Here is a 19,323-nt window from a genome sequence, read left to right on the forward strand (position 1 = left end):
AGGAGGATTCCTATCCATCAGGGAAGTCCCTAAAAGAATATAAGTTTTAAGTTTTGATGAACTCTAACTTACCACTTTTTCTTTTATGGATTATTCTTTTGGTGTCATATCTAACAATGCTTTGCTGAACCCACGATCACAAAGATTTTCTGTTTTCTTCTAGAAGTTTTAAAGTTTGAGGTTTGACTTTTGGCCTATGATCAATTTTGAGTTTTTAATATAACATGCAAAGTACAGTAAGTTTCCCCTTCCTGCAGATGGATGTTTGATTATTTCAACAGTTCTTGTTTGAAAGACTGTCCCTTCTCCACTCAGCTGCCTTTGCAGGCACCTTGGTCAATAACTGACAGACACATTCATGGGGTGTCTCTGGGAAAACCCACCCATCCTGCCCAGGGATGAGGCACCTGTCCTTTGCGGCATCACACTGCCTTCACGCCAGCCTCATGTCAGTCCTGGTGTCTGCTTGAGTCCTCCAGCTTTGTTCTTTTCCAGACCATTTGGATGATTCTCGCTCTTTGCCTCTCCCTCCCTGTCTCCCGCTTGTTGGGGCCCCGTTCATAGTTCCTATAGGCAGAAAAATGGGCTATAGCGGCCCTCACTGCCTGGCCCACAACTGGAGCTCGCCTGGGGTCACAGCCAGAGGAGAAGGAGGATTGAAAAGCATCGCGGCCTCAGACGTGTGTCACTCTTCAAGTTCCAACCCCCTTTTCAACCTTTTGTGCATGGTTTCTTCTAATATTCTGTCCAGAGTTTTCACCTGTAATCAGCGGGAGGGGCGGGCACTAAACCCAATCTTTTTACTTCACAAAAGGGAGGCAGATGGGAGCAGGGGAAGGTGGCAGGGAAGGTCGTCTGACAAACAGGACAGAAGACAGTGTGCTTTTTAGGGTTAACTTTGGGAAACAGACGGCTGTTACATAGTTTTCTACACTTTTTGTATGTTTAAGTTGTTTTCAATTAAACTTTATTCAAAAAATCAGTAAAGATCAAATATAGACACAGAAATTTGCAACAAAATGTTAACAAATGGAATTCTGTAACATATATATCATGCCAAGTGGGATTCATTCCAGGCATGTAAAGCTGGTTTAAAATTAAAAAATCAATTACTGTAACACACCATATCAATAGAAAAAAGACAAAAACCATCATCTTAATAAATGCAGAAAAAGCATTTGACAAAATCTTAACACTTCATGATAAAAAATATTCGACAAAATAGGAATGTAAGGAAACTTCATCAGCCTGATAAAGAGAAATATCACACTCAATGGTGAGAGCCCTGAGAAACGTTCCCAGTGGTGAGACAAAGGCCTCTGCTCCGCTGCTGTGCTGGGACTTCCAGCCACGGCAACTCTGCCAGGAGAACAAGCTAGACGGCGCACGGAAAGAGGCAGAACCATCGCTCTCTGCAGACGATGTGATTCTGCAAAAAGAAAACCCTACGGAGCCCACACAAGGAAGCTATTAGAATAAATGAGTTCAGCAAGGTTGCAGGAAACAAGATCAACGTATAGAACACCTGCATTTCTATTCCCTGGCAATAACCAAGCCTCCAATGCATTTAAGAAAGCAATTACATTTACAATAGTGTCAAAAATACTCTGGAATACATTTTAAAAAATGAATATAAAACATGGTTGAGATTAAAGAAGGCCCCAATAAATGGAAAGACATCCTCTGTCCATGGATTAGAGAACTTAATATTGTTAAGATGGGAATACTTCCCAAATTTACCTACAAATTCAATGCAATCCCTCTCAAATTTCCATCTGCCTGCCATGCAGAAATTTACAAGCTGACCCTAAAATTCATATGGAAATGTTTTGTCTGCTCCTTTGGCTATTTAAGGAGCAGCCAAAACAATCTTGAGAAAAACAGAGCTGAAGACTCACACGTCTCAATTTCAGAACTCAGTGCAAAGCTACGGTCATCAAGTCAGTGTAGTACCAGCATACAGACAGACATACGGATCAATGGATGAGAACTCAGAGTTCAGAGGTAAACCATTCTGTTCACACTCCACTGACTCGCAATAAGTGTGCCAAGACCGTTGAACGAGGAAAGAACAGTCTTAAACAAATACTGCTGAGACAACTGGGTATCCACACGCAAAAGAGTGCATTTGGGTATTACCTCCTGCCACATCCAAAAATTAACTAAAAGCGGATCGAATGCCTAAATGTGAGAGCAAAGACATTGGAGAAAATCTGCATGGCCTCACGTTCTGCAGAGTTCTTAAATGTAACACCAAAGTCACGAGCAGCAACAAAAATAAATTGGAGTTCTTCAGAATTGCGACTCTGGTGTTTAAAGGGCACTGTTGAGACAAAGACAGCCCACAGAAGGGCAGAAAATATTTGCATATTATGTGTCTGGTACGAGTCTGGCACCCAAAATATAAATAGAACTCTTAAAACTTAGCAGTAAAAAGACAGCTCGATTCAAAAAACAGGCAAAGAATGTGAAAAGACATTTCTCCAAAGAAGATATTCCATCGGCCAATAAACACATCAAAAGATGTTCTACATCATTTGGTTGTATTGGGAAAAGCAAATCAAAACCACAAGACATTCACCCCCAAGGATGGCTATCACACAAATAAATGAAGGACAGCAGCAACTTTTGTGGTGAACGTGGAGAAAGCAGAACCCCAGTGCACTGTTGGTGGGAGTATGAACAGTATAGCTGCCGTGCAGAATAGTACAGAGGTTTCTCAAACTACTCTGCAGCCTCACGGACTGCAGCGCGCCAGGCTCCTGTTCACTGATTTCCTGAGTTTGTTCAAACCCACGTCTGCTGAGTCAGTGATGCCCTCCAACCATCTCATCCTCTGTCGCCCCCTTCTCTTCTTGCCCTCAGTCTTTCCCAGTGAACTGGTGGCCAAGGTATCCGAGCTTCAGTTTCAGTCCTTCCAATGAACACTGAGGGCTGATCTCCTTTAGGATGGACTGGTTGGATCTCCTTGCAGTCCAAGGAACTCTCAAGTCTTCACCAGCACCACAGTTCAAAAGCATCAGTTCTTCAGCATTCAGCCTTCTTTATGTACAACTCTCACATCCATACATGACCACTGGAAAAACCATAGCTTTGACCATATGGACCTTTGTTGGTAAAGTGATGTCTCTGCTTTTTTTGTTTTAAATACTTACAATGTATATTTATTATCATGCCAGATTCCTCTGTCCATGGGATTTCCCAGACAAGAATACTGGAGTGAGTTGTCTGCTTTTTAATATGCTGTCTAGATTTGTCATAGCTGGTGGCTCACAAGTAAAGAATCTGCCTACAATGTGGGAGACCCGGGTTCGATCCCTGAGTCAGCAAGATCCTTTGGAGAAGGAAATGGCAACCCACTCCAGGATTCCTGCCTGGGAAATCCTGTGGACAGAGGAGTGTGGTAGGCTACAGTCCATGGGGTCGCAAAGAGTCGGACATGACTGAGCGCTTCACTTTCCTTTCCTTTCTTCCAAGGAGTGAACATCTTTTAATTGCGTGAGTGCAGTCACAGTCAGCAATGATTTTGGAGACCAAGAAAATAAAATCTGCCACTGTTTCCACTTTTTCCCCATCTATCTGCCATGAAGCGATGGGACCAGATGCCATGAGAATTAATATAGGACCCAGTAATTCCACCTCTGGGATTTCCACTTCCTCAGCCTGGGAGGTGCACCTGAAGTAAGCCGGGACGAAGTCACAAAGAGCACTGCAGCTCCTTCAGGAGTGTGGGGATTACTGCGAAGACTGTGCAGGGCTTACGTATGTCTCTGTCTATGTATACATTATATTGCATAAACAGGTGCATTATCAGATACTTTCTCCCAGTGCGGGCTGCCTTTTCATTCTCTCGCTCATACGCGTGTGTGTACACATATGTGCACATTTAAAGCTTCCCAGGTGGCTCAATGTTAAAGAATCCATCTGCCAATGCAGGAGACACAAGAGATTCAGGTTCTATCCCTGGGTCAGGAAGACCCCTGGGGAAGGAAATGGCAACCCACTCCAGTGTTCCTGCCTGGGAAACCCCGTGGAGAGAGGAGCCTGGTGGGCTACAGCCACAGGGTCAGGAAGAGTGGGACATGGCTGAGCATGGACGCACCATATACTCAGAGCGACAGACTGCTTTCCAAAGCAGTTTTGAGTCTGCAGAAGCACTGAAGGGCAAGTGCCGAGAACTCTGTCACCAGCCCCCTCCCTCCTCCCCCCGTCACTGCCGTCTGGCATTTGCGTGGCCCAGGTGATGAGCAAACATGGGTGCATCGCTGTGCTGTAGCTTTAAGGGTGCTGACGAGTGCACGCCTGTGTTCACTGTCAGTGTCACGTGCAAGGGCTTCGCAGTCCTAAGACGCCCCTGTGCTGCCTCTATTCATCCCTCCCCACCCCAAACCCTGGCCACCACCGATGTTTTCACTTGTCTCCAGTCTTGCCTTTTCTGGAACGTCATGGAGCTGGAATCCAGCGGTACGTGGCGCTTTCAGAGTGGCTCCTTTCACCCGGTGGCATGCTTCTGAGGTCCTCTGGGTCTCTTTTCTGGCTCATTTCTTTTGTCCCTGCATAACACTGTTCTAACCATGTGCCAGTTCATCCATTCCCCTGCTGAAGCGCATCTGCAGCATACATAGTGAAGTCCCTAAGTTTGGTGAACTCCTGTTTATCTCTCTTATTCTTCATTTTTGTTGTTTATCTACTTTTTTATGGATTGTTCTTTGGTGTCATATTAGAAACTCTCATGAGTGACTTTCTACAAGTTTTATATGGTTTTTTTTTTTCCCATATATGATGCAAGGTATATTGTCTTTTTTTTCAGTTCAGTTCAGTCGCTCAGTCGTGTCCGACTCTCCGTGACCCCATGAATCACAGCACGCCAGGCCTCCCTGTCCATCACCAACTCCCGGAGTTCACTCAAACTCATGTCCACAGAGTCGGTGATGCCATCCAGCCATCTCATTCTCGGTCGTCCCCTTCTCCTCCCGCCCCCAACCTTTCCCAGCATCAGAGTCTTTTCCAGTGAGTCAACTCGTCACATGAGGTGGCCAAAGTATTGCAGTTTCAGCTTCAGCATCAGTTCTTCCAATGAACACCCAAGATTGATCTCCTTTAGAATGGACTGGTTGGATCTCCTTGCAGTACAAGGGACTCTCAAGAGTCTTCTCCAGCACCACAGTTCAAAAGCATCAATTCTTCGGCAATCAGCCTTCTTCACAGTCCAACTCTCACATCCATACATGACCACGGGAAAAAAGATAGCCTTGACTACATGGACCTTTGTTGGCAAAGTAATGTCTCTGGTAACTTTCCACTTATCAAGGGTTCTCTGAACAAAGCTGCCTAGGTTTCAGCTATAAATCTTGCATATCTATTACAGATTATCTTCAAAATTTAGTATCTGTTGACACTATTGTTTTTTTTTGTAAATAGTGTGTTTTCTAATTTCAACTTCCAATATTTGTTTCCAGGTATTTGGAAACAAAACTTTTTCTGCTGCTTATTAACCTTGTATTCTATACCTCTTCTAAAGCCATTACCTCTAGTACCTCTTTTTGTAGTTTCCACGGATTTTTTTTCACCTAGAGGAGTGATTCTCAACTGAGGGCAATTTTCCCCTTCAGGGACACCTGCAAGGCCTGGAGACACTTTCGATTGTGACAAGTGGCATGTTACTGGTGTCCAGGGGGCTGAGACAGAGGTGCTGCCGAAGGCCCTGCAGTGCAGTGGGAACATCACTCCTCAACCCTGATAAGGAACTATCTGGTCCACAATGTCCGTGGCCAAGGTGAGGAAAGTCTGATGCGGACGATCATGTTATCTTCAAATAAACAATCTCACTTATTCCTTTACAACCTGGAAGCTTTTAATTTCTTGCCTCATTACACTGGCTAGAATTTCTAGTATAATGGTGAATATTTGTTCCTGATCTTGGAGAGAAAAAAATTCAGTCTTTCATCATTCCATTATGTCAGCTACAGGTATTTAATAGATGTCCTTATCATGCTGAGAAAGTTTCATTTTATTCCTAGCTTGCCAACAGTATTTTTTTTTTTAAATCAGGAATGGATGCTGAATTTTGTCAAATGCTTTTTCTTTAAAATTTTTTTGGGCCGCATGGCATGTGGGATTGAACCTGCACCCCCTGCAGAGATAGCGTGGGGCTTGACCACCGGATCACCAGGGAAGCCCCCTTCAAATGCTTTCTCTGTGTCTTGTGGTGTGTTAGTTGCTGAGTCATGTCCGACTCTTTGAACCCCATGGACTGTAGCTTGCCAGGCTCCTCTGTCCATGGAATTATCCAGGCAAGAATACTGGAGTGGGTTGCCATTTCCTTCTCCAGGGGAATCTTCCTGACCCAGGGATCAAACCAGGGTCTCCTACATTGCAGAGAGATTCCTTACTGTCATAGCCAGAAGGAAGTCCCTAAATCTTGAGATGACCCATTTGGTTTCTTTTTTCACTGTAATACTGTAAATTACATTGATCCATTTTTGAACACTAAGCCAACTTTGCATTCCTAAAATGAACTTCACTTGGTCAACGTTGTACTATCCTTTTTATATAGTATTGGATTCAGTTTGCAAAAAAATGTTTTATAAGAATTTTTATTTCTGTTATGAGACTACTAGTCTGCAATTTTCTTTTGTTGTAATGTCTATGTCAAATTTTGGCATTAGAATAATGTCATGCTTACAGAATGAGCTGGCAAACGTTTCCTTCAGTTTAAAGAACCCCTATAGATATTTCTTCTTCAGTTTGGTGGAAGTCCCAGGAACGTCATCTCGGCATGGGGTTTTCTTTGAGGAAGAGTGTTTGACTGTAAGCTCAGTGCTTTAACAGCCGCAGGGCCACACTGGTTCCTGCCTCTCTGGAGTGAGCTTCGGTGCGTCTCCCAGGGCGTCTGCCCCTCACTGCCAGTGACTGAATATATGGGTAGAGAGTTGCTCATGTTCTCTGATGACCCTTTTAGCAATGACAGCATCGCCTTCATTCACGACACTGTTCATCTTTTTCCCCTTGTTCAACCTGGCCAGAGATACTAGTTTTATTTATCATCTCAAAGAATCAGCTTTCGGTTTCATTTATTTTTCTCTGTTGTCTTTTATTTATTTCTGCTCTGATACTTATCATTTCCCTTTTTGTACTTAAGAGTTTCATTTGCTCTTATTTTCCTAGTTTATTAAGATGAATGATTTGAGACAACTTTTGAAACGCTGCATTTTCATTTTTTTTCATTCAGTGTAAAATTTTAATTTCCCTTTTGATTTCTCCTTTAATCTATGGGTAATGTACAAGTGAGTCAATAGTTTTTTAAATATTTGGATGACTTTCCAGATATATGCTATTGATTTCTAGCTTATTCGATAGTGGTCAGGGAACATATTTGCCCAGAACATGTTACATCTTGGTAAATGTTGCTTATATATTTGATAGTGTGTATCCTACAAATGCCTATTAAGTCCTGTTGGTTGATGGTATCACTCAACTCTGCCACATCCTTGGTCATTTCCTGGGTATTTGTTCTGTCATTATCTGAGAAAGTAGTATTGAAATTTCCAACTACAACTGTGGGTTTGTCTATCTCTCCTCGCAGAACTATTAGTTTTTGCTTCACATATTTTGAAGTTTTATTATCAGAGACAGAACTGTTTAGGATTGTTACCTCTTCTGATGAATTTACCCATTCATCATTATTAACTCTTTCTAACTTCTGATTGTAGTCTTTGTTATGAAATCTATTAGAGGGACAGGTTTGGTGACAACGACTGTGCACGCAGTCTTAGACATGTGTGTGTGCAGGGAGCCACCTCAGAACACAGGGCTGTGAGTCCAGGAGGGAGTGTGGTCCAGAGACAAAGAACTGGATTAAAATGGTGCTACTGCAGCTCCTCAAGCAGCATCGGTATAAAAAGTGCTCCATCAACATGAAACACAAAGTCTGAAAAAACTCTCATCCCCAAGGGAGTCACACTCGCTAGAAGTCTGCACCTGGCTGTAGGTCACACCAGCACAACCCACACCCTCTGAACTCAAACACACCCTGGGCAACATCATGCTCTCCTGCGTTATTCACTAGGGTTCCCACAAAAGCTATTTTAGATCTTTTTCCCACTGTTTCAATCTTACCTTCCTTCTCAATTTCAGTAGATGTTTTCTTCTCCTTATTCACAGTGAGAAGACAGGTCACTAGAGAATTCCTTCACTTTAATTCCAACAAACATATAAAGTTACTGCACCTTCCTCCATTCCCTTTTAGGAGGAGAAGCGATTTTCCAAAGCAAATGCTTCCCTGTGCTCTGGATGTCATCCCCTCCCACCTTCTGCGGGACCCTGTGCACCTGCCCTGTCCCTGCTCGCCGGCTGGAGGCTGCCCCAGTCCCCACCGTCACTCCAGCTTCACTCTCCACACCAAGGCACTGCGTTACCTCCACTTACCCGCTCTCTTCCTTTCTATACTCCTCCCCTTAGGTTAAAGGGAGCTTTCCAATGAAACAATGTTATTCTTGGCAAGGTCACCAAAGATCTCATTGTTGCTAAGTCCGACATACAACTTTCACTCTTTTCCCTACTTTCAAACGGCATGTGTCACTTCTAATTACCCTCCCTCCCTTCCCCCCATCTTGCTGCGGCCCTGGGACACAATGCTCTTAGTTTTATTCCTGCTTCCTTGGCTGTTCCTCCCCTCTGAGGACCGCATCCGCTAACTACCGTGCCCCTCAGGGCTCTCTTCAACTGCCACCTATACGCTAGGGACACCCAAACGCAGCCTGACTCCTTCCTGAGCCCCAACCCTTGTATTCCATTTAGCAGACGAACACTGACTGGAGAAGCCGTGTCACTAACTATGCAGCAGACCCCGGCCAGCTGGCCGTGGAATGCCACTGCGGAGCACGATTTGTCACCTCAAAGGCGGGGGTGGGGTGGGGGTTATCCGAGACGCTCCAGGGGCGCTAAGGCGAGCACTGACAAAAGGGTGTGGCAGGCAGTAAAGCCCTGAACGAACTGACCTGCTTTACTACAAGGATAACACACGCTGGCCTGTCCGGAGAGCGAGCTCCCTGAAGCTCCGGGCGGGTGACGATGCTGTCTGGGGACCCGGCTCCAAGGCCCCGCGCCGGGACCGGGAAGAGGCCCAGGGCCAGGCGAGCGGTGCGGTCTTACCTGCGGGGGCAGCTCTAGGTGGAGGGTGACACCCGGGAGTCTGGTTCCGGTGCCGCCAGCTCGGACTTTTTTCTACAGAAGCTACCAACCTCGGTTTCTAAATCTGAGCTTTTCAGTCCTTTAGTGGGAATCAACTCAAAAAGACGGACATTGCCAGCGCCCCGGCGCTCCGCGCACACAGCCCGCTGCTCCCGCCGCGCAGCCAGGCCCCGGGAACTCCCGAGCACCAGCTTCCGCGGAAACGGTCACGCGGGGACGGTTGGGCGCCAGGCCGGGGGCGAGACCTCCGAGGGGCGACTGCGCAACCCGCAGGCACGACCCGGAAGTCCGCCCGAGTCCGCAGGCGCGCGACCCGGAAGTCCGCCCGAGTCCGCAGGCGCGCGACCCGGAAGTCCGCCCGAGTCCGCAGGCGCGCGACCCGGAAGTCGCTGCGGCCGCGGCGCCGGCGCTCTTCCGGGCGGGTGGCGCCCCGCGCGCCTGCGTCGCGGCGTCGGGCGGAAGCCGGTGCGGCTGGCGAGCGGCGGTTGCCGAGCGGACCCGGACGCGCGCGGACCCCGAGCCCGCGGGCCGGCGCCCGCCGCGGGCCGCCGCCATGTCGCTGCTGCAGTCCGCGCTCGACTTCCTGGCGGGCCCGGGCTCCCTGGGGGGCGCGGCCGGCCGCGACCAGACGGACTTCGTGGGGCAGACGGTGGAGATGGGCGAGCTGCGGCTGCGGGTGCGCCGGGTCCTGGCCGAAGGTGAGGGCGGCCGCGGCCGGGCGGGCGGCCGCTGCGGGGGCGGAGGCCGGCCGCGGGCCCCGCACCTCCGCGTCGGAGCCTCGGGGCCCGGCCGGGCCGTGGCGGTCCTGCCGGCGGGCGTGGGCCGGCCCCCGGCGCGGGCGGACGCTGGCCCGGCGGGCGCGACCCCACGCGGCTGGGGGTGGAGGCCGCCGGCGCGCGGCGCGGCTCTCGCTCCGAGGGCCACGGCGGGTCGGCGGACGCAGGCCCGGCCCCTGGCTGACAGGAGCTCGGGCGTGGCTGGCCGTCGTGCTGGCCTCCTCGGGTGCGGCGACACACTGAGGTGACCGCCAGCCGCGCTGCCTCTTCGCCCCTGAGCGTCCCTCTCCCCGACCTGCGTCTGAGGCCCCAGGCGAGTTTCCGCAGGACGAGCCAACAGGTGTGACCGCTGCGAACCTTGCTTGGCAGGCGGGGCAGGGCAGCCTTTGGTACTTCCGCGTGCTCTCTTCGGCTTCCTGAATGTCGGCCTTACTTCACGCAGAGTTTCTCACCCCTGTTGGCGCAGCCCTGCTCCCTCGGCCAGATTTTGCTCCTTTGTCTGGCCCGGCAGATTCCCCTAACCGTGGCACTTAGCAGCTGAAGGTGGGGCTTTGGGGCCGGTGCTGAAGCGGACGTACCCCCTGATTGCGCACCCTTGCTGCCACTGTGCTCAGTTTGAGCTGGGCAGTGCTGACTGTTCTGGGGCCCTCCTTGTGAAAGGCCTCAGGTGGTGCTAAGGCCAGAGCACCACCACACACTTCTCCACTGTCAGAAACAGAATTTGGGTGTGACTGGGTGAGAAAACCTCAGGCTTTTCTTTCCGAAGTGGAGGCCAGTGTATCTAGTAATGAGAAGTGTCGTTCCCCGCCCCCCCCATCAGTTCATTTATTCTAAAAATACCAGGCAAGTATTTTGATTCTTTAAGAAACTCACAGTACACAGTACATGGTTTCTGTCTTGTGGAAGTTGAGGTTAGACATGGGCTCTGTTGACCGGAGGTCAGCAAATTGTAGGGGGTCCCCTGCTGGGCAGACAGTGGGCTCAGCTGCAGGGCCGGTGAAGGAGGGGGCGGTGCTGGAGGGAGAGCTGGGGAGGTGGCTCAGGGTAAGAGGAAGCTCCTGCCGGCGGCTTGACCCCCAGGATGAAGAACAGGGAGAGCGGGCGCCCTGGCTGTGCAGCACTTGTTCCCTTCGTTCACCCGGCAGGTCAGGAGCCGTGGATTTCCTGCCCTTAAACTGAAGTGGTAGCCCAGGGCTTCTGAAGCTCTTGAAGCTGTTTCTGAACTGGGACAGCAGGAAACCTGTATGAAGTCCTTCACATAAAATAGCAACCTTAGGAACAGGCTGTGGGCTTCAGGCTGTCTTCTATAAATATGGGGAAGGTTCAGTTCAAAACTGTTGGGTGCCTATGTGGACAGTTGCAGAATTTTCCAGGTTTTCTAAAGGTAGAGTGCAGCTCGTAGGTCCTGGGGTGCAGCGCCGAGAGTCGGGAAACAGTCGTGTCATCAGATGCACTGACATTTAGTGCTGCTGAATGGCATTGCATGTGCACTCTCGCTGCGGGGCAGTTGCGTCTGCACGCCTCGCATCAGCGCATGGCAGGGCTGCCCGGCTGTGCTTCTCACCAGGTCGTGCTCTGCATGGTTTCGGGAGAGAGCATTCGTGTTCACCGCTGTCTGCAGTTTATAGCCTGAAATGGGTTGTTGGGTAGACCTATGGAGCTAGATAGCTTTTCAGAGTTTGTTCTAAATTTTGACTTTTTAAAAACAAACGGGCTTCCCTGGTGACTCAGATGGTAAAGAATCTGCCCGCAGTGCAGGAGACCCAGGTTCGATCCCTGGGTCAGGAAGATCCCCTGGAGAAGGGAATGGCAGTCCACTCCAGTATTCTTGCCTGGAGAATTCCATGGACAGAGGAGCCTGGTGAGTTATAGTCCATGAGGTCGCAAAGGATCGGACACGACTAAGCAACTGACACACACGGCAGCAAACTACTGACCATCCCCACGGTCAGAGGTGCCCGACTGAGTGACGAGGGGCAGCCTGCTGTCCTCTTGCTTTGGATGCTATGTGCTCATGCCTTCTTCCACCAGAAAGGCCGAGAGCAATGGATCGCTGCTGCTGAGGAGCTAGATCTCGAGGGCTGTCAGCTCTGCGGGGCTGGTCCAGTGTGTGGACTCGTTCCTGTGGGGTGGACACTGGCGCTTTCAGGAAACAAGTAAGGCTGTGCGGCTGTCTGTAGTCTGTATGGTCAGGTGTCCCCTGAGCTCCTGTCAGCCAGCACGTGTTTGCTTGGACACGCGTGTGCTGGGCGCGGTGTCAGTGGTCTTGGATGAACTCCCTGCTCAGAGTCCGTGTTCCCTGTGGGTGACGCTGGCCTAAGGAGGTGTGAAGGCACACGCACGCCAACTCCCGGCCTGGGCCCACCCCTGAGGCTCTGCTGCTGCCCACAGCTCACGCTGGTTCCTCCTCTGCCCACAGTGCCTGTCCTGACTGCGGGAGTGCACGGGGGTGGTGTGTGACATGGGGAGAGGACTGGGCCCTCCTCTGCAGGGCCCCGCCGCGTGGTGCCTCGGGGGCTTGTCGGGGGCCGTAGGGCGGTGGCGGCCCCTGTGGATCCCCCTTTCCACTTGGGAAGCGTGGCTGAGCCCTGAGCCTCACGGCTGGCCGGTCTTGTAGTTCTGGGCCTTCTTCTCTCTGGAGTGTTGGGGTCTCGTCATCCCTGTGTCTTTGCCCTTGACCCTGGACCCGGAGGCCTGAGTGTGGAGACTCTTCTCTGCCAGGAAGGGTTCCAAGTGGATGTTTCCTCCCTAGACACCGCAGAGCACACAGCCAGGTCTCCACCACAGGGCTGTGGGCTCGGGCGGCCGCTTGCGGCCCTCAGGACACGGTGGCCCCCGTCTCGTGTCCCTCTCAGCTGGCCCCACCCCTGGCACGTTGGCAGCATTAAGGTCAGCCTTTAGTCGTGTTGATGGTGCCCAGCATAAAACAGCAGTGACCCCCACAGCAGCACCTGTGGGGTCCTGGCTGCATGGGGGCGGTCATAGTGGTGGTGCTGAGCTCAGGGCTGTTGGGAGGCTTGCCAGGCCATCAGGGGTGACCGGTGGAGTCAGGTGGGAGCCCACAAGAGGCTTTGGTTCGAGGGAAGGTGTGGATCCATCTCAGGTGTGTCCTGCAGGGAGCAGTGTCCAGAGGGAATACTGGTAAAAGCAGCTGCTGGCGCAGGGTCCCTGGGGGCCGGCTGGGAGCCCAGTGCAGAGGCCGCTGCGCTGCGAGGCCTGCGGTCCTTCCCCAGCACAGGTCTGCGGGCGCCTGGGGGTCGGGGAAGGTCACCCTGGGCGGGACTCCGCAGGGAGGCACGCTCCTCCTCCTGCTGTCTGGGCCTGCTCCCCTCCAGGGCCCCCCGTCTGCGTGAGCGTGCCTGTCCCTGCAGGTGGGTGATGAGCGTGTGTGTAGTGGGGCTCCTGGAATTCTGCTCCATGGAAGTGCCTGCTTCTCAGCAGCAGTGCTGAGAAAGCATGTCAGGGTCAGCTGACATCCTTCCCATGCTGCGGCGCCACTCGGCCTGGGGCTTGCTGTCCTGCCAGCGGGCCCCACCACCCCGGCCCCTGTCTGTGACCCTGCGTGGTGGGAGGGACGTGCCGCCTTGGGGGCCCTGCCGGACTCCAGCTGCCCCCACCCCCCTCATTTTAGCGGGTGTGGGGAAAGAGCAGCTTAGCCAGGGTGCTGGGTCAGCCTCTTGCCCCCTGTTTTGTAAGCTCGTGGTTGCACAGCAGCTGGGATCGCGTATGGCAGTGCACACGCGCGTCGCGATGCACCGGTTTGGCCTTGGGACACTTTTGGTCTATAAGCACGTATAAGCCCCACCTGAGAAGCTCTTTTGTCTGCGCTGGGGCCAGCCCGGAGAGAATAAACGTGTCTCCTCTTCCTGCTGCTCCTGGAGTTTTCTTCCAGCTTCCCTGCTCGCACCTCACCTGTCCTGGGTTCAGCGAACAGTGAGATACAGCAAGACAGTTGGCGTAGTCGGCAGGATACCCAGCGGCAGGGGAGCCTGAGGCTCCAGTGGATGGAGGAATACAGCGGCCCCCGCAGAGCAGGTGGTCTGCGGCCTCGGCGTGGGCCATGGCAGCTGGGTGCACTCGGGGCGGCTGCATGGGTTTGGAGCTCGGTTCCCTTTGCTGATGCAGTTTGCTGGCCCTCTCCTGCTGTGGACCTTGGTGTGTTTTCCTGTTTGGGACTGTTACAAATAAAGCTCCCAAGGACATTTTTACTGCGTGTGTGTGTGCGTGTGTTTTCGTTTCTTTTGGGTAAAATACCCAGGAGTAGATTGTGGGCTTCTAGTCGGATGGAGGGTTGACTTTACATGAAACAGCCAAACCCTCTCCACTGGGGCTTTGCCCCCTCCTGCCCCACGGCCTCCCCAGCATGTGATTGTCCTGATTATACCTGTTCTCCAGGGCATGCAGTGGCTGAATCTGCATCCTCTACACGGTACTATGTTGAACATTTTCTCACCCATTCATTAGCTACTTGTGTATCTTTTTGTGTGTGTGAAATGTTTGTTAAAATCTTTTTTCCATTTATTTCTGGGGGAGCAGGAGTTGTGGGAGTGTTTTTTTTTTTAACTGTGGTATAATGAGAATTTCATGACTACTCGTGGATAAACCTGGGAGTATCTGTTCTAGATCCAAGTCTGGTTTTTATATAACACACATACACAGAAACACACAGCTATGTGGGGAAGAGAAGGTAAGCCATTTCCTAATTCCAGAACATCAGTTCAGTCACTCTGTCATGTCCAACTCTTCGCGACCCCAAGGACTGCAGCACGCCAGGCCTTCCTGTCCATCACCAGTTCCCAGAGTTTACTCAAACTCATGTCCATTGAGTCGGTGATGCCATCCAGCAATCTCATCCCCTGTCGTCCCCTTCTCCTCCTACCTTTCGTTTTCCCTAGCATCAGGGTCTTTTCCAGTGAGGCAGTTCTTCACATCAGGTGGCCAAAGTGTTGGAGCTTCAGGTAAGCATCAGTCCTTTCAGTGAATATTCAGGACTGATCTCCTTCAGGATTGACTTTTTGGAACTCCTTGTAGTCCAAGGGACTCTGAAGAGTCTTCTCCAACACCGCAGTTTAAAAGCATCAACTCTTGGACGCTTACCCTTCTTTATAATCCAGCTCTCACATCCATACATGACTACTGGAAAAAGCATAGCTTTGACTAGATGGACCTTGGTTGGCAAAGTAATGTCTCTGCTTTTTAATATGGTGTCTAGGTTGGTCATAGTTTTTTTTCCAAGGAGGAAGCGTCTTTGAATTTTATGGCTTCAGTCACCATCTGCAGTGATTCTGGAGCCCAGAAAATAAAGTCTGACACTGTTTCCACTGTCTCCCCATCTGTTTCCCATGAAGTGATGGGACCGGATGCCATGATCTTAGTCTTTTGAAGGTTGAGCTTTACGCCAGGTTTTTCACTCTCCTCCTCCACTTTCATCAGGAGGCTCTTTAGTTCTTCTCACTTCTCCCGTAAGGGTGGTGTCATCTGCGTGTCTGAGGTTATTGGTATTTCTCCCGGCGATCTTGACTCCAGCCTGAGCTCCGTCCAGAACGTTCCCAGTCACAGCTGCCTTAGCAGCACCCAGCACGGCGCCCCTTTGCGTGCTTTATATGCTCGTGTTTCTGCTTTTTAGACCTTTTCCTTCTGAGGTCGTTGTAGACTGGTGTGGAGTTGAAAGAAAAGATGTAGACAGGTCTCGGTGCGCCACCCAGTGGCAGCGTCTGGCAGAACTGGTCACAGCCAGGGCTCCAGGTGTCCGTCCCCACGGGGATCCCTGTGGGCCCCTGGGGAGCGTCGGCCTGCCCCCTCTGTCCTTTGTCCTCTGAAGAATTCTGTGTAAACGGGATCACGTGCAACCTCTCAGGACTGGCTTCTTTCACCCCACATGATTCTCTGGGGACCATCCACGTTGCTGTGTCCTAACTTTTTTTGTCTCTGCAGAGCAGTCCATGGTGTGGATACATCATAGTTTGCTCAGCTTCTCAGCCACTGAAGGACATCTGCATTGTTTCCAGGTTTTTTGATTATCTGAAATAAAGCTGCTATAAACATTCACGTACAGGTTATTATATGGCTGTGTTTTCATTTTTTTGGAATAAGTGCGCAGGTACTGGGTCACATGGCAGTTGGTGTCTTGTTTTCAGAAAGCTGCCAACCTGGTTTTAGAACTGCATGCTGTTTGTGCTCGCCCGTCGGCGGAGGGGCGCCTGCCTGTGGCCGCTGGCTGGAGCCTGAGGTCAGGGAGCTGGCAGGCTCCTAGGGAGGTCTCTCCCCTTGGCTGTTCTCGTGCCCCCTTACTCTGAGGACCCCAGTCCTGTTGCATCGGGACCCCACCTTCTGACCTCATTGAACTTCAGTCACCTCCCTGCACACCCTGTGTCCAGATACAGCCATGTTGGGGTTCGGGCTTCAACACGTGACTTGTGGGGGGGTGCAGGTGAGTCTGTTGCAAAAAGGTATCAGTTTCTCTGCGTCCCCGCCAGCATTTTGTGTTGTGTTTGGTGGTCATTCTGGCAAGTGTGTGGTGATGTCCCATTGAGGCTTTAGTGTGCGTTTCCCTAAAAGCTCATGCTTTGCTTATCTCCACCTGCCCATCCTCTCAGATGAAACGTCTCTTTGTGTCCTCTGCCTCTTTTCCAATCATATTTCATTGTTGAATTTTAAGAGCTTCTTGAGTTCTCTGTCCAGTGTGGTTGCCAAGTGTTTCCTCTCAGGCTTCTTGTCTTCTGGCTTCTGAATGGGGTGTGTTGTGGATCCACGGCTCTAACTTTGATGAAGTCTGTTCTGTCACTTTTCATTCCTGAATCCTGCTTTCGCTGCCTGGTCTGAAAACTGCTGAGCTCTGCATCTCCAGGGTTCTCTCCTCTGCTGTCTTGTGGTTTGACACTTGTATGGTCTGAGTTATGTGTAAGGTTTAGAGTGAAGTTCTTTCTTTTGTGTGGAGCTGTCCAGTTGAAAATACCATCCTTCCGAAACTGCTTTTGCAATCTGGGCATATTTGTGTGGTTCTGTTTCTCGGGCTTCTCTCTTTTGTTCCGTTGATCAACGCTGCGTCCACCAGTGCCACACAGCCTTCATTGCTGTAGCTATACAACAAAATCTGAAATTTTTTTTTGAGTTAGGAAAAATTGTTTAAATGCAGAAAAGTAGAAAGAGTAAGAACAGAACAGACACCTTTATCCCTGCTATCCAGAATTAATAAATACTAACTTTGAAGATGGATTCCCTCCTAGCTCAGTTGATAAAGAATCTGCCTGCAGTGCAGGAGACCCGGGTTCGATTCCTGGGTGGGAAAGATCCCTTGGAGAAGGAAATGGCAACCCACTCCAGTATTCTTGCCTGGAGAATCCCATGGACAGAGGAGCCTGGCAGGCTACAGCCTATGGGGTTGAAAGAATCGGACACGACTTAACTAAACCACCACCAACTTTAAAAAAGTCGTCTTCGGTTCCAGACCTTGGCTAGACAGTGAAGCGCCACGGATGCGTCAGGGCTCCGCTGATGCCCTGGCCCGCCGCGTCTCTGTGCCCCCTTAGAGGCAGCACCGCCGTGACCAGAGCGCGTCCTTCCGGCTCATCTCCCTGCTTCCTCTGCGTGTGCCCTGATCAGACAGTGCGTGATCTTCTGTGGGCGATGTTGGATATAAGTGACGGTGTTTTCATCTGAAGAGTTTGTCGTAGTGATCTGCTGGTTTGCTCAACACACCGTTCTGGTTACCCATCATGTCAGACACAGTCCTGGGTGCCTGTGACGGAAATGCAGACAACTCGGACAACATTTCTGCTTCGAGCTCACAGCCTAGTGGGAGAGACAGTGAACGAGTATCCGGATAGAATCGGGTATCAGAGAATGCTGGGGAGGAGAAGCAGGGTGGGGGCGTGGGGGGTGAGTCAGGGGAGTGAGTCGGGGGAGTCGGGCCAGGCCCTGCAGGGCTGCGGCCCCGGGGTGGCTCCCGGCAGTCGTGGGCTCGGTGTCTGAGGAGGCGCGGTGGTATCGGCCTGGCTGCAGCGGAGGCCTGAGGACGGCACCAAGGATCCAGTAGCCCCACTGAGGTTGCCCTTCTGTCCTGGACGTTTCTGGTGGAGTCCTTAGGAGTGTTTGTTGCATAGTCTTATTATCTGCAAATAAAAGCAGTCTTAGTTTTTCCGTTTATTTTTCTAGCGTTCTTGCACTGTTAGGCTCACCGGTAATATGTTGTGTTAACGGCTCTGAGAGCAGCAGAAATCCTTGCTTTGTTCTTGATCTTAGAGAGGGCCTCTAAGTCTTGTGTTAGCTGTTATTTTCTGCTTCAGTTCCTAGTTTGCCGTATTGAAATTGCATTGTTTTGAAGGATCCTGACGGGATGTTGCATGTGGGCAGCAGCTTTCTCGGTGCCTGTCGAGGTGGCCTGCCCCTCTGCCCACGGTATGTGCCACGGTGGCTGTCCGCCTGGCATTCCTCGGTGGCCATAACGTACTGTCCTCACTGCGTATTGCCAGAAACACGCCTCGTGCTTTCTGATGGTTTCTGATTTCTGTGTTAATGAGTGATTTTGATCTCTAATTGTGTGCTTATTGTTTTTTCTGCCTCGAAAAAGACTCTGGGAACTGCTCTCCCCTCTCAGCACAGACTTCGTGTAAGAGTGTTGTGCTTCTTCACTTACAGGTTGGATAGGATTCGCCCGTGGAGCCACCTGTTTTCCTATTTGTGTTTCCTGGAGTTTCATGTATTCCTTTCATCTGTGTTTCATATGAACTTATTTAATGTTGCAACAGCTATGTTGAGATAAAAGTGACAGTAACTCTGCATCTGTATCAGAACACTGCAGGTGTGTCCTGTGTGTGTCTGTGTGTATAGGTGTGTCTGCACAGCTGTCGCTGGGAGGTGGTGAGCGACCCCTCACCTCGTGGTGTCCCCCCGCCGGCCACCGCGCGGCTGCTGTCTCTCACTGTGGCGGCTCTGTGCTCCCTGGCTCCTGTGAGCGCAGCTGCGCTCCTTTCCTGACTCCGCTGCTCAGCGTGGCCGCTCGCGGTCGTGCCGCTGCATGCAGCAGCGCGTCTGGTCACGCGAGGAGGCCGCTCCGTCCACTCGCCCTTGACGGACATGGGTTGTTCCCGCTGGGGCTGCTATGAACATGCGTGTCCGAGTCTTTGTGAGGACGTGTGCATTTGTTTTTCCTGGGTAAATACTCACAATGTGATGGCACAGCTGTCGAGTTGGTGGGTGTTTAGCTTTTGAAGAACTCTCCAAACTGTGTTCCAAAATGATGATACCGTTCTGAATTCTTATGAGCAGTGTACAAGCGTGCAGTTGCTCCACACCTCAATCAATACTTGGTACGTTGGTTTTAAAATGTTTAGATGTTCTAATAGGTATATGGTCA

At 50.9% G+C, this 19,323-nt stretch overlaps 1 protein-coding gene across 1 annotated transcript in view; it reads left to right on the forward strand.

Moving 5' to 3' along the window:
- Positions 1-9,625: 9,625 nt before the first annotated feature.
- GAK (cyclin G associated kinase) overlaps positions 9,626-19,323 on the forward strand; it is a 50,394-nt gene continuing 40,696 nt past the window's right edge. Inside the window, exon 1 of the mRNA XM_055435203.2 lies at positions 9,626-9,890. Within this exon, the coding sequence (XP_055291178.2) occupies positions 9,746-9,890 (145 nt within the window). The 5' untranslated portion in view covers positions 9,626-9,745. The remainder of the gene's footprint in view (positions 9,891-19,323) is intronic.

The sequence above is a fragment of the Moschus berezovskii genome, chromosome 5 (assembly GCF_049115385.1).
Source record: "Moschus berezovskii isolate FMDL1 chromosome 5, NW_MosBer_1.0, whole genome shotgun sequence".
Classification (NCBI taxonomy): Eukaryota; Metazoa; Chordata; class Mammalia; order Artiodactyla; family Moschidae; genus Moschus; species Moschus berezovskii.